This window comes from Microcaecilia unicolor, chromosome 7 (assembly GCF_901765095.1).
Source record: "Microcaecilia unicolor chromosome 7, aMicUni1.1, whole genome shotgun sequence".
NCBI lineage: Eukaryota > Metazoa > Chordata > Amphibia > Gymnophiona > Siphonopidae > Microcaecilia > Microcaecilia unicolor.
Window position 1 is genome coordinate 21,845,335 of NC_044037.1, and position 14,101 is coordinate 21,859,435.

The window sequence follows — 14,101 nt, forward strand, 5'->3', positions numbered from 1 at the left end:
GTAAAGAACACATCCGAGGCAGGAGCCCTGCAGTCCATGCAGATGACTATTCGCCTACTGGAGCTACTGGGGTTTGTGATCAATTATCCAAAGTCCCACCTTCTCCCAGTGCAGAGACTCGAATTCATAGGAGCTCTGCTGGATTCTCGGACGGCTCGCGCCTATCTCCCAGAGACGAGAGCCAACAACTTGTTGTCCCTCGTCTCGCGGGTGCGAGCGTCCCAGCAGATCACAGCTCGGCAGATGTTGAGATTGCTGGGCCACATGGCCTCCACAGTACATGTGACTCCCATGGCCCGCCTTCACATGAGATCTGCTCAATGGACCCTAGCCTCCCAGTGGTATCAGGCCGCCGGGGGTCTAGAGGACGTGATCCACCTGTCCACGAGTTTTCTCAAATCCCTACATTGGTGGACGATTTGCTCCAATTTGACTCTGGGACGTCCCTTCCAAATTCCTCAGCCACAAAAGGTGCTGACCACGGATGCGTCCCTCCTGGGATGGGGAGCTCATGTCGATGGGCTTCACACCCAAGGAAGCTGGTCACTCCAGGAACGCGATCTACAGATCAATCTTCTGGAGTTGCGAGCGATCTGGAACGCTCTGAAGGCTTTCAGAGATCGGCTGTCCCACCAAATTATCCAAATTCAGACAGACAACCAGGTTGCCATGTACTACGTCAACAAGCAGGGGGGCACCGGATCTCGCCCCCTGTGTCAGGAAGCCGTCAGCATGTGGCTCTGGGCTCGCCGGAACGGCATGGTGCTCCAAGCCACATATCTGGCAGGCGTAAACAACAGTCTGGCCGACAGGTTGAGCAGGATCATGCAACCTCACGAGTGGTCGCTCAACTCCCGAGTGGTGCGTCAGATCTTCCAAGAGTGGGGCACCCCCTTGGTGGATCTCTTTGCATCTCGAGCAAACCACAAAGTCCCTCAGTTCTGTTCCAGGCTTCAGGCCCACGGCAGACTGGCATCGGATGCCTTCCTCCTGGATTGGGGGGAGGGCCTGCTGTATGCTTATCCTCCCATCCCTCTGGTGGGGAAGACTTTGTTGAAACTCAAGCAAGACCGAGGCACCATGATTCTGATTGCTCCTTTTTGGCCGCGTCAGATCTGGTTCCCTCTTCTTCTGGAGTTATCCTCCGCAGAACCGTGGAGATTGGAGTGTTTTCCGACCCTCATCACGCAGGACGAAGGGGCTCTTCTGCATCCCAACCTCCAGTCTCTGGCTCTCACGGCCTGGATGTTGAGGGCGTAGACTTTGCCTCTTTGGGTCTGTCAGAGGGTGTCTCCCGCATCTTGCTTGCTTCCAGGAAAGACTCCACTAAGAAAAGTTACTTCTTTCATTGGAGGAGGTTTGCCGTCTGGTGTGACAGCAAGGCCCTAGATCCTCGCTCTTGTCCTACACAGACCCTGCTTGAATACCTTCTGCACTTGTCTGAGTCTGGTCTCAAGACTAACTCTGTAAGGGTTCATCTTAGTGCAATCAGTGCATACCATTACCGTGTGGAAGGTAAGCCGATCTCGGGACAGCCTTTAGTTGTTCGCTTCATGAGAGGTTTGCTTTTGTCAAAGCCCCCTGTCAAGCCTCCTACAGTGTCATGGGATCTCAATGTCGTTCTCACCCAGCTGATGAAACCTCCTTTTGAGCCACTGAATTCCTGCCATCTGAAGTACTTGACCTGGAAGGTCATTTTCTTGGTGGCAGTTACTTCAGCTCGTAGAGTCAGTGAGCTTCAGGCCCTGGTAGCCCAGGCTCCTTATACCAAATTTCATCATAACAGAGTAGTCCTCCGCACTCACCCTAAGTTCCTGCCAAAGGTCGTGTCGGAGTTCCATCTGAACCAGTCAATTGTCTTGCCAACATTCTTTCCCCGTCCTCATTCCTGCCCTGCTGAACGTCAGCTGCACACATTGGACTGCAAGAGAGCATTGGCCTTCTACCTGGAGCGGACACAGCCCCACAGACAGTCCGCCCAATTGTTTGTTTCTTTTGATCCCAATAGGAGGGGAGTGGCTGTAGGGAAACGCACCATATCCAATTGGCTAGCAGATTGCATTTCCTTCACTTACGCCCAGGCGGGGCTGGCTCTTGAGGGTCATGTCACGGCTCATAATGTTAGAGCCATGGCTGCGTCGGTAGCCCACTTGAAGTCAGCCACCATTGAAGAAATTTGCAAAGCTGCGACGTGGTCATCTGTCCACACATTCACATCTCATTACTGCCTGCAGCAGGATACCCGACGCGACAGTCGGTTCGGGCAGTCAGTTCTTCAGAACCTGTTTGGGCTTTAGGATCCAACTCCACCCCCCGAGGGCCCTGTTTGTTCTGTTCCAGGCTACACTCTCAGTTAGTTGGTAAATTTTTTAGGTCAATCTCTGTTATGTCCTCGCCGTTGCGAGGCCCAATTGACCTTGGTTGTTGTTTTGAGTGAGCCTGGGGGCTAGGGATACCCCATCAGTGAGAACAAGCAGCCTGCTTGTCCTCGGAGAAAGCGAATGCTACATACCTGTAGAAGGTATTCTCCGAGGACAGCAGGCTGATTGTTCTCACAAACCCGCCCGCCTCCCCTTTGGAGTTGAGTCTTCCCTTGAACTGTATTGTCTTGCTACATACTGGACTGGCCGGCTCGAGCCGGTTTCGGGCGGGAAGACGGCTGCGCATGCGCAGTACGCATGGGCGCGCGAGGACTAGCAAAGGCCTTTGCTAGTAAACTTTCCGATGGAGGGGGCTGCCGAGGACGTCAACCCATCAGTGAGAACAATCAGCCTGCTGTCCTCGGAGAATACCTTCTACAGGTATGTAGCATTCGCTATACAGGTACTCTGTCCCTAATGGGCTCTCACAGATTGATGTGTTTATGCCTGCAACAGTGGAGGGCTTAGTTTATTTATTTATTGCATTTGTATCCCACATTTTCCCACCTTTTTGCAGGCTCAATGTGGCTTACAATGTATCGTTCTTGGTAGATAATAGTAGATTGGAAGATAACAATTAGTGTTACATAAAGGACGTGAATGACATAGTAGAAACTTAAACAAGCAGATATAAGAAAAAACAGTTCTGATTATAGGTAAGGTGGAGATGTGTTATATTTACAATTGCTGATCTTTGTGGTATGCCTTGTTGAAGAGGTGGGTCTTCAGAGATTTGCGAAAGTTAGTTCATAAATAGTTTCTTGCCCAGGGTCATAAGGAGCTGCAGTGGGAATTGAACCCAGTTCCCCAGGTTCTCAGACCACTGCAGTAACCACTAAACAACTGTTTCGCAATATATTTATTTTTGCTCTCTGGTTTCGTTTATGGTTTTATTTGAAATTGATATACCACTTCTTTTGTCAGACAAGTCGAAGCAGTTAACCATTGAAATTATAATTAAAAGAAATTAAAAAAGAGAACTCCATAGAATAATAGGACGGGATTATTCTTTCTAAAAGAATAGAAAAGATAATCATTCACACTGATTGAATCCGCTGTACTTCAAAGCCGGGTCCCCCACTTAGGGAATAACTTCTTAATTAAGATGTTTAATAATTGCAAAAAGCCAGTTCAAACACGTCTGCAATAAAGAGTGAAAGGTTTTATTCTTATGACAAACTGAGCACCTATACTTGGTGAAAATGAACGCATGGACAATCGCTCTATATACATACGGGTATAGTTGCTAAGGTCTGTTACAGCTGTAACCTGTGTTATTTGCTCCTTCAACATGTATTAAACAGCAATAACTTGTTTTATATTACCGTAATGCATGTTAAAATTAGTTTCTGCAAAATACATAGTAATGAGATGCTAGGGCATACAAAACATCCTCATTACTATGTAAATCGAATACTGCAAGTGGCATTATTTCTGGAAAAATAACGCCAACTAAAAATCTGGCATTTTTTCCTGTGTTAAGAGCATCAGGCTGCAAAGCTGTGGCCCAATGCTCCAGGGCTGCATCTTGGCATTTGTCACCGCCCCACCTCAATGCCCTTCTGTATTTGATCCCCCCTTCTGATGCTTACCCCAGTATCTGATTCTGCGATGCCCCATAAGTGATCCTCTCTCCCTAATTTCTGATCTCTCCCCCAAAGGATCCTTTCTCCTCCCAGGTTCCCACCCACCCTCTAATAGCTCCCCTCCCCATGCCCACCTTTGTACTGTTTGGGGCCTAATAGGTACAGGGTAAGAGTAATCTCCAGTCACTCCTGCCCCTGCTAGCACTGGGATTAGTAAAAATAGTCCTGGAGGGAGGGGGCATCTGATATGGGGGGGCAGTCAGATATTGGGGGGGGGGCATCACGAGTGGGAATGGTTATGGGGGCATCAGGGGTAGAGGTACTATCTAATGCCTGGCCCCTACAACATGTTGATGAGTGGCATTGGGCCATTGCTTTGCAGTCCATTGCTCCTGGGCAGTATGAATGGTGCAGCTTATGAAGTTGATCACAAGGTGCATTATTCATATATTGCAGGAGTGGCTAGTCTGAGACAACTGCAGGTTGGTCACTCCCATAGGAAATTAAGGTTCAGTAAAAGCATCTTAGTAACTACCTCCCTCCTCCAAGTGTCATTAAAGCTATATGCTGGAAATAAAATGCATTGGCTGGAGAAGATCTTGCTTTATTTATTTTTAATCAATTTCTTCCTGCTTAGTCAGAAAAAGTGCTGGGATCTTATGCCATGAACCTTTTATTTTTCCATTATTTTATATCCTCTTTCAGCTTAGTCTGGTCATTGCACCAATATCCAAGAAAGTTATTGCTAACATTGCTTTGTTGATTAATAAAACCAAAGCAACCCTTTAATTAGTAAAGTACAGATGGGCAATATTACCCCCGTCACCAAAAAAAAGGTTTCCTGTAGAATTTTAGGCTTAGCATAAAAACGAATCCTCTGACTGTAAAAGCAATGTAAACAAATACTTAGCGAGTCTTCAAGTTCTGTGATGATCATTATCTCTGTATTTATTGCTGGAAATGCAAAAAAAACCATATTCTGGACCTCAGAACTTTCATATATTCTTATAAACCAGCCCACAATTATAATGAAGATTGTTTATTGTTAGAGAGGAGCTTATTCTGGTTGGCTAAAAGAGAGACTCTCCTGTTGGTGCACTATACTTGATGGTCCAGAATGATTATATGAAACTTAAAAAGTAGAAAGTACATGAAAAAAAAAAACTCATCTTCAAGAATTGGCAACAGATATTGGTTATGTCAAAAGTGTAAAAAGAACCACACCCCCCCCCCCCCCCCCAAAAGTGCAGTTGTTAACATCCAGCATATTTTCATGTGATTTCATATTTCTTCGTAATGGAGTACTTTATATTTTGGAAGCAAAGGCTACAGTTTTAAAAAACTCGAAATAGGAAAAATTAAATGCTCAGGTGCCTGAGCCCTGTTACAGAGATAGTAATTACTTAATTACCCATATTAAAATCAAAATTGCATTCATTAATTGAAGCAAAACTTTGCTGAAAAATTACACCATTATTCAACCTTTTAATTCCTAATTTGTACATATTCTTAGAGGATAAAAATTTCTGAAATCTCTCATACTCACTTTAATGAAATGTTAAAACTAAGAATTACCTTTGCATTCTTGATTTAAGGATAAAGTTGATCACCCGCAAGCATAGAACTGTGAAATGTCAGTGTCTCACTTAAGAAAATGAAAACTCATTGAAACCTGCTGGTATAATTTGCAGCCTTTATTTGTTTTTGGAGATAAGTTTCTTAATTAAAACATGAAGCATTAACTCTTTGGAGCAAATGGCACACTGGTGAAATGCAAGTCATAGATAAATATGTCTTTGTTTATTATTATTGCCTCTGTCATTTCTTCATGGACAGGGTTTTACAAATTGGAACAAACGTGACTTTAACCAGTTTATCAAGGCTAATGAGAAGTATGGTCGTGATGATATAGACAATATTGCTCGAGAAGTAGAAGGAAAGACACCCGAGGAGGTCATTGAGTATTCAGGTTAGCAGAAAATAAATCATCATTAGAACTGTATTTACACTCCTTTATAGAATGTGTCCTTGTGTCTCACCTCTTCACCCTGCCTTCTTCAGTTATTGTCAAACATCATGTGGGATTACATTGTTGTTATTCAGATTGGTTCTCATTTAAATGATGATCTGTAGAATATTCAGGACATAGAGCAGAAACTTTTACGTTTTAAAAGTCAGCCCTTTGTGCATTGTTCAGTAAGAAATGCACAGTGAGCAGTAGCAACCACTGTCTAAAACATTTGACTGTTGTATTTTTGCATTCCTTCTTTTAATCCTGCAATTCTCCAGTCTTTAGATGCACTGATCTTTAGACCAGTGACACAACTCATCTGACATGAAATAGAATTTGAGCATTCAATGCATGAAGCCACTTGTAAGGCATCTTAGCTGTTATTGGCCAGCCAAACCATTGTTCATTGTCGGCTCTCCAGATCGGTCCAGACGCTGATGCTTGGGTTAGACAATGCCTACCCACAGATGGAGGCTGAGAACATGTGAGCCTGAGACTTCTTTAAGAGGCCTGTGCAGTTGCCGGGCAGCCAGTTTTGTTCTCAGTCTCCAGTAGATAGTGCATGTGCAGTCTGTGTCAGTCTGGTAGGCCTGAGGGGGATAATTCTACAGTAGCCTGGTCACAGCAGTGATGAAGAAGACAACCATCCCAGTAGATTGGGGTGCTGCCCTCAAAGACCCCCAGGTTTTCAAGATGGAAACCCTGTTAAAGCATACCTTTGACTTGTTGGCCTTGGCACTGTAGGCATATATATGCAATGCCTGGTGCCCAGAACTTGTTTTAGATGGTCTGAATGACTGTTCAATTGTCCTGCCACAGGTCAATCCTTGATAACTTATGAGGTAGCAAAGCTTGAGATGGGGGGGGGGGGGGAGGTTCTTTTTTGGCAGCTGCCATGTATGATCTGCTGAGAGCCTCGGCCAAAAATATGTCTTTTTGTGGTGGCATCCTCTCTGGCTTCGGGTCTGGGTGGCAGATGTGGCATCTAAATCTAAACATATTTCCCCACCCTTTAGTGGTTCTATTCTCTTCAGTGAGAAGTTGGACAAATTGGTGAAAGGTTTGGGTGATGCCAAAGTTCGTATATCTTCCCATCTTTAGGATTTGTAAACTCAGTGCATTCAGTGGTTATAGCACAAAAGGAACAGCAAAGGCCCTGGAGTCTTTCCTTACTGTCAAATGAATCTGATTTACAAGGAAAGACTCCAGGACACTGTAAATGCCTTCACTGTTCCTTTTGTGCCATAACCACTGAATACACTGAGTTTATGAATCCTAAAGATGGAAAGGTATACCAACTGCATGATGCTACTACCTGCAACACAGCGTATGTTGTATATGCTTTGTGTTGCCAAAGTTCCCAAGGGTTCACTTCAACACATAGGAGACAGTCAACAAACTTGAAGATCAAATTCAAAATCTCCTGGCTTCCAGTGTTCCCTGGGCCAAAGATTATCTTTAAGTGTTGGGCTCAATGACAGCATCGCTGGAAGTAGTGCAGTGGGCCAGGGTGCATATGTGTCCTCTGCAACGAGCTTTGCTATCTCGATGGTCTCCTCAACATACTCATGTAGATTCTCTGGGTCACCTTCTGCATATCTATCTTCTCTGATCTCAGATTTTGGTTTGTTGCAGCATGTTGCTTTTCTGACTCATTCTGCTGGCCACACTCTCTTGATTTGATTATCTCACCTCAGCATTCTCTGTTTAATCTCTCTTCATTATGTTCTATGCCACTATCTTGGCCAGACCACTACTATCTTTCTTTTTCGCTCTCTGTTTTTACGTCAGTTAGTTGACTCTGATTTTTGGTCAAGATATCTTGGTGGAATAGACCCTCTTACTCTTCTGTCCTTTTGAGATTGTCTTCCAATTTTTTGGACGTACCATTGAATAAGCAGGTAGATACCTGGAATACTACCCTATAGGAGGCACTTGATAATATTGCCCCACTCACTTTGGTTAAGCATCGGAGATCCACTTGTCAACTTTGGTTCCATGTTGGTTTAAAATTATGGCAACATCAAGTTAATAGGACTGAACAGCAGTGGCGAAACAGAAGATCAGAGGCCTCTAAGAAGGTAGCCAGAAATACACAGCAGTATGATGTGGTGCAATTGTGTGCCGCTAAACGAATATATTATTCTAAACAAATTATCAAGCATCTAGCTCTGCAAAGCAACGATTCAAAGTTTTTAATGTTCCTACTACTACTCCCTCACAAGCAACTCCTAGGGTTCAATTGTCATCAAACATTTTAGCCAACAATTTTTCTAGTAAAATAGTGTCACTTCAGGCAAATTTTTCCCCACTTACTTTGCCTTTGAAACCTGATTTATTTGGATTTTTTTTTTTTTTTTTTTCCAAGATTTTTTTTATTGATTTTAGTACAATGTAAATAGTACATAACATTAACCAAAAGAAATAAAGATGCATTATGGAGATATATAATGGATTATAGTGTGCCAAGGAATTATATAATTATAGTTATAATAGTAATCTAAGATAGGTAGTTATCATTTATATAGTTTCATTTGTAATGGAATCAAGATAGGAAGCAATTGGAGACCATACAGTATTTGTTTTAATTATTGATCCTGTGAATGTGGCGGAAGCCAATTCTAGCTTGTGGTACATTAGAACAGATTGCCACCAGAAATGTTCATTTAACACTGAAGAGGTTTTCCAATTATTTAGAATCATACGTTGTGCTATAGTAACTAATATGTCAAACAATTTGTAATTATTGGGAGACAACGTGAATTCTGGAGAACAGGATTTCAAAATTATTAATGAAGAAGTTAGTGGAATATCTGAATCAAATATTTTACTAATGATGGTCCATATTGCTTTCCAAAATTTTTGAATATGAGGGCAATCAAATAACATGTGCAGTAATGTTCCACATGTTCCATTACAATGCCAGCATAGGTTTGTGGGGGTTAGACGTGCAGAGTGTAGTTTCCTCGGTGTCCACACAGATCTATGGTAGAGGAAATACATTGATTGTAATATGTTAGCAGATGGTAATGGTTTGATGAGAGAGAGCCATAGTTTATCTTTAATGTGTTCAGGAACTAATATATGTATGTCATTCTCCCAAGTTTGTATTAGCGTGTTGTGTTTTTTATAGATGGAAGACAAGAATAGTTTGTATAATGCGGATGCTACATGTCCTGTGTGAAGTAGAGTCTCACAAAGTTGGAATATTGTGGGAGTTGAAGGAGAAGGAATTTTCTTTTTTTTACTAAATGATTTTATACATTGTGATATTTGTAGCCATCTGTAATATTGTGAAGAAGGAATATTATATTTAGTTTGGAGATCTGAGAATGAATTAATGGATTTTTCTTTGCTGTTATATATATCTTTGAGATACCAAATGTTACAATCAGACCATATTTTCCAATAAAAAGGTTTGTTATCTATAAGAAAATCTGGATTATACCATAGTGAGGAATGTAGAGATTTATTAAGTGGATGTTCAAGGATACCGTCTAGGTGTAAAAGGCATATTTTGGTGTTTGTGATGATTATATTTTCTTTTTGTGATGCACTTAATGTAGATGTAAGAAGATGGGGAAGGTGAAAAGGTTGAACTATATTTTGTTCTATCGATAGCCAAGTAGGAGTATAATCAATGTTAGTAGAAAACCATTGACATCCCTGCTGAGCTATGAAGGCTTTATGATAAAGCATAAAGTCTGGAAAAAGGATACCAAATTTTTCTTTTGGGGCTTTGAGTTTTTTTAATGAAATTCTGGATTGTTTAGATTTCCATAAGAAAGATGTTAGGAGTGTGTCTATTTGTTTGTAAAATGATGAATGAAATAATACAGGTATCATGCTGAGTATGTAATTGATTTTAGGCATTACCATCATTTTGATTGTTTCAATTCTTCCCCACCAAGAAATATTTAAGGGGTTCCATGATAAAAGAAGATTTTTGAGAAAGGTCAATATGTTATTACAGTTAAATTTGATAGTGTCATGTATTGAGGAGTAGAGATCGATACCAAGATATCTAATTGATTTATTAGACCAGGATAGTTTGAAGGGATCAATCAAGTCTTTTGACATGAGAATGTTGAGTGGAAGGACTTCAGATTTGGATTGATTGATTTTGTAACCTGAGACAGCTGAGAAGTTATTAATGAGTGAAAGTAATGCCGGTATGGAAGAGGATGGATTGGTGATATAAATAAGAATATCATCAGCATATGCTGATAATTTGTACTGTTTACTTTTGTATGATATACCGGTAATGTCAGGTTTTTCTTTTATTGCAATTAAGAGAGGTTCCAATACTAAGTTAAACAGGAACGGAGAAAGTGGACAACCCTTTCGGGTTCCTCGACCCATTATGAAGGATCCCGACAGGGTATTATTTGCTATAATTTTTGCAGATGGGTTAGTATATAGTACTCTGACTTTATCGATGTAGTTGTCAGGGGCTCCAAACCATTTAAGCACTGCAAATAAGAATTGCCATTCGACCCTGTCGAATGCCTTCTCTGCGTCTAGAGACATGGCCATGGCAGGGACAGGACAAGTTTTCGCTATTTGGGAAATGTGAAAGAATAGTCTTGAGTTATCTGTGATGAGCCTGTTTGGCATAAATCCAACTTGCGAGGGAGATATTATTTTTCCAATTATTTTTTTTAATCTATTAGAGAGAATTTTGGCAAATATTTTATAATCCGAATTAAGAAGAGATATTGGTCTATAATTTTGGACTAGTTGGGGATCCTTATTTGGTTTGGGTATTACTGTTATTACAGCCTCAGAGAAATGATTGAAACTAGTTTCATTGGGAGATAAATTATTGAATAGACTCAGCAGATTCGGCGATAGAGAGTTTTTGAGAATCTTATACATTTCAACTGGGTATCCATCTGGTCCTGGGGCTTTTCCAGATGGGAGATCAGATAATGCGATCAGTAGTTCCTTCAATTCAATCGAATTAGATAATAAATTACTATCAGCTTGTGACCATTTAGGATGAGATAAAGGAGAGAGGAAAGCTTCTATTTCTTTTGAATCTCCAGTAAATTCAGATTGATATAGTTTTTGATAGAATTCAGAGAATGTCTGTAGGATATCCGGGGTAATAGTTGTTACTTTATTTTTATTATTTTTAATTGATGGTATTTGAATTTTGATACGTTTACGCTTAAGGTAATTGGCAAGAAGTTTACTGCTTTTATTACTTTCAAGATAGAATCTGGATTTGGTCTGAAAGATTTCTTCTCTAGCAAGACTAGTGCACAATTTATTATAAGCATATTTTAATTTATAAATAGAGTTTAGAAGATTCTGATCTGGATCTAGGAGATATTTTTGTTCATAGTCCTTTAGCTCAGTTTCCATATTTTTAATAAGAGTATTTTGTTGTTTTTTAATATGAGCTGATATTGAGATGAATTCTCCTCGCAGGGTAGCTTTAAATGACTCCCAGATGGTGATTGGGGCAGCTGTACCCGGAGGATTAAATTTAAAGAATTCTGATATGAAAGATTCTAACCGGGATTTGATAGACTCGTCTCTCAAAATCTGAGAGTTAAGTCTCCAAATTGGTGATTTTGATGTTTGTGTATTTGAAAATGCTATGTGAAGAGAGATGGGAGAATGATCTGATATGACTCTAGCGTGTATATCAGATTTTAAGACTTGCGGTAAGAGAGTAGCTGAGAGGAGAAAATAATCTATTCTTGAAAAGCTATTATGTGGTAGTGAATGGAAAGTAAACTCTTTGGTGTCAGGATGGAAAATTCTCCATGGATCAACCAAGTTGAATTGTGTCAAGAGGGATTTTAAAGTCTGAGCAGCTTTTGTCTCAATTTTTTTTGCTGAGGAGTGTTTATCCATCCAAACATCTAGTGGAAGATTAAAATCTCCTGAGAAGCATATAGGCATTACTTTAAAGGAAGATATATTTTTAAAAAGGGAGGAGAAGAATTCTGGAGAATCACAATTTGGTGCATATATGTTAACTAACAGTAAGGGTTGAGACGCAATTTCTACATGTGCAATTATCCATCTGCCTTGATTATCTACAGCCTTTTCTACTACAGTTACCTGTGTATCCTTAGAGAAAAGGATTGATACACCATTTTTCCTTCCAACAGATGGAGCATCTATTATATTAGATATCCACTTGTATGGAGTAAGCAGATGTGTAAGATCAGTTACATGAGTTTCTTGTATAAAAATGATAGAAGGTTTTAATTTCTTTAGGTGTGTAAACACTTTTTTCCGCTTTACTGGATGTCTCAAGCCATTTACATTCCAAGATATTAAAGAGATAGCTGGAGTTGGAGGAGTGTTAGGTGTTAAAGAGGTCATATTTCAAAGATTTATAATTTTCAGTATTATTGATTGAGGGAAATTCAGAAACAAGAGCGAGTGTATAATTCCTTGGCACAGAGAAAGAACAGAAAAACTTACTATGAAAGCCAATAACAACTAGGCTTCTACAAAATACAAAAAAATTAAGCATAAACCATAATTTGATGAAAAAGACCATGGTGCTGGTTCCCGTGATAGGGACATCTAAGAGTCCTGTCCCCGCTCAGAGAGATCAAGAAGGGGATAAGTGATATATTGTAATATGGAATAGCGCACTTGGTTATTTAAATTACATTATGAGTTAATAACAAGAGAAAACATTGCCATATTTCAAAAATGTAAATATGGGTTTTAACAGGTATGTAACAATATATTTGGTAACAAGATATCTGTTGCTGTAATTCTAGGGATAGAATCTAAGATAAGAAAGTATTTTAGTTAGGAATATATTGGATGAGTATACATTAGTTGATGAGAATACTTTAGTTGACAGTATATAGAGTGAGATATAGCCATTGCTTTTTCCCTTTTTTTTTAACTAATGTTTATAAATGAGATGGTCACTCATGGAAGTTCCATTGTCATTATACTATATCTTCTTGTCATTTCTGAGATTTGTGTCTATATAATGTCATATTTCTGACACCAGAAAGGTAAAAGAGTCTGAGATAAGAATATATATTAGATAGAAGATATACAAGATGAGAGTGTGTGAGTTGAGATGAAATATATATCAGTATGTTTGATAAGACATTTACCATTGTTTTCAAAGAGAAAAAAATCTGAAATAAGAGTTTACATTATGAAAGAAAATACAATATTTAGTTATATATAAACTGAGATAAAAGTATTTCCCCCCCCCCCCTTCTTTTTTTTTTTTTTTTGTTTTGTTAAACTAATGTTAATAAATGAAATAGTCATGTATGGAAAATTCCTCTGTCATTATACTAGATTTTCTTGACATTACTGAGAATTGAGTTTGTATATTACCATATTTCTGACATCAGGAAAGAGGAAAAGCTAGAGATAGGAGTGAATATTATATAGAAAATACATTAGATGAGATGAAACATATAATATCATGTTTGATAGTAAGATATTTGCCATTATAGTTTCATATAAGAAGAGTAAATTAAGAGTATAAATTATGTTAGAACATACATTAGTTAAGAATGTGTAAGGTTGGATAAAAGTATTATTTACTTTTTGTTAAATTGATGCCTGAGAATGATGTATCCATTAGGGGAAAATCCTTTGCCAGTACACTAGATTTTCTCATCATTTCTGAAATTTGAGTTTGTATATTACCATATTTCTAATATCTGAGGAGAAGGGGAGTCTGAAATATCAATACACATTAGATATGAAAAAACATTAGATAAGGATGTGTAAATTGAGATTAATTATATAACAACATATTTGACAGTAAAGTATCTGCCATCTTATTTCAGGAAAGTAAAATTTAAAATAACAGTGTACGTTATGAGAAAAGATACATTTTTTAGATTTACATAAAATGAAATAAAGACATTATTTCTCCCTTTTTTTAAACTGATGTTAATAAATGAATAAGTCATTTAGGGAAAATCTTTTACCATTATACTAAGTCTTCTTTTCACTTCTGAGATTTGAGATCATTTGGTAAAAGCTTGTGATAGTCTCTGTGGTCTCAAGTTCACTCCTTTGTTGGAGAATTCGAAGAGTCTCATAGCTTTTGAAGCTCTCTCCGGGGGTTA

The 14,101-nt window shown here is 39.4% G+C and overlaps 1 protein-coding gene across 1 annotated transcript in view; it reads left to right on the plus strand.

Moving 5' to 3' along the window:
• Window positions 1–14,101, plus strand: part of SMARCA1 (SWI/SNF related, matrix associated, actin dependent regulator of chromatin, subfamily a, member 1) — a 130,155-nt gene that overhangs the window by 82,164 nt on the left and 33,890 nt on the right. The window contains exon 20 of the mRNA XM_030210659.1: window positions 5,843–5,975. Within this exon, the coding sequence (XP_030066519.1) occupies window positions 5,843–5,975 (133 nt within the window). The remainder of the gene's footprint in view (window positions 1–5,842; window positions 5,976–14,101) is intronic.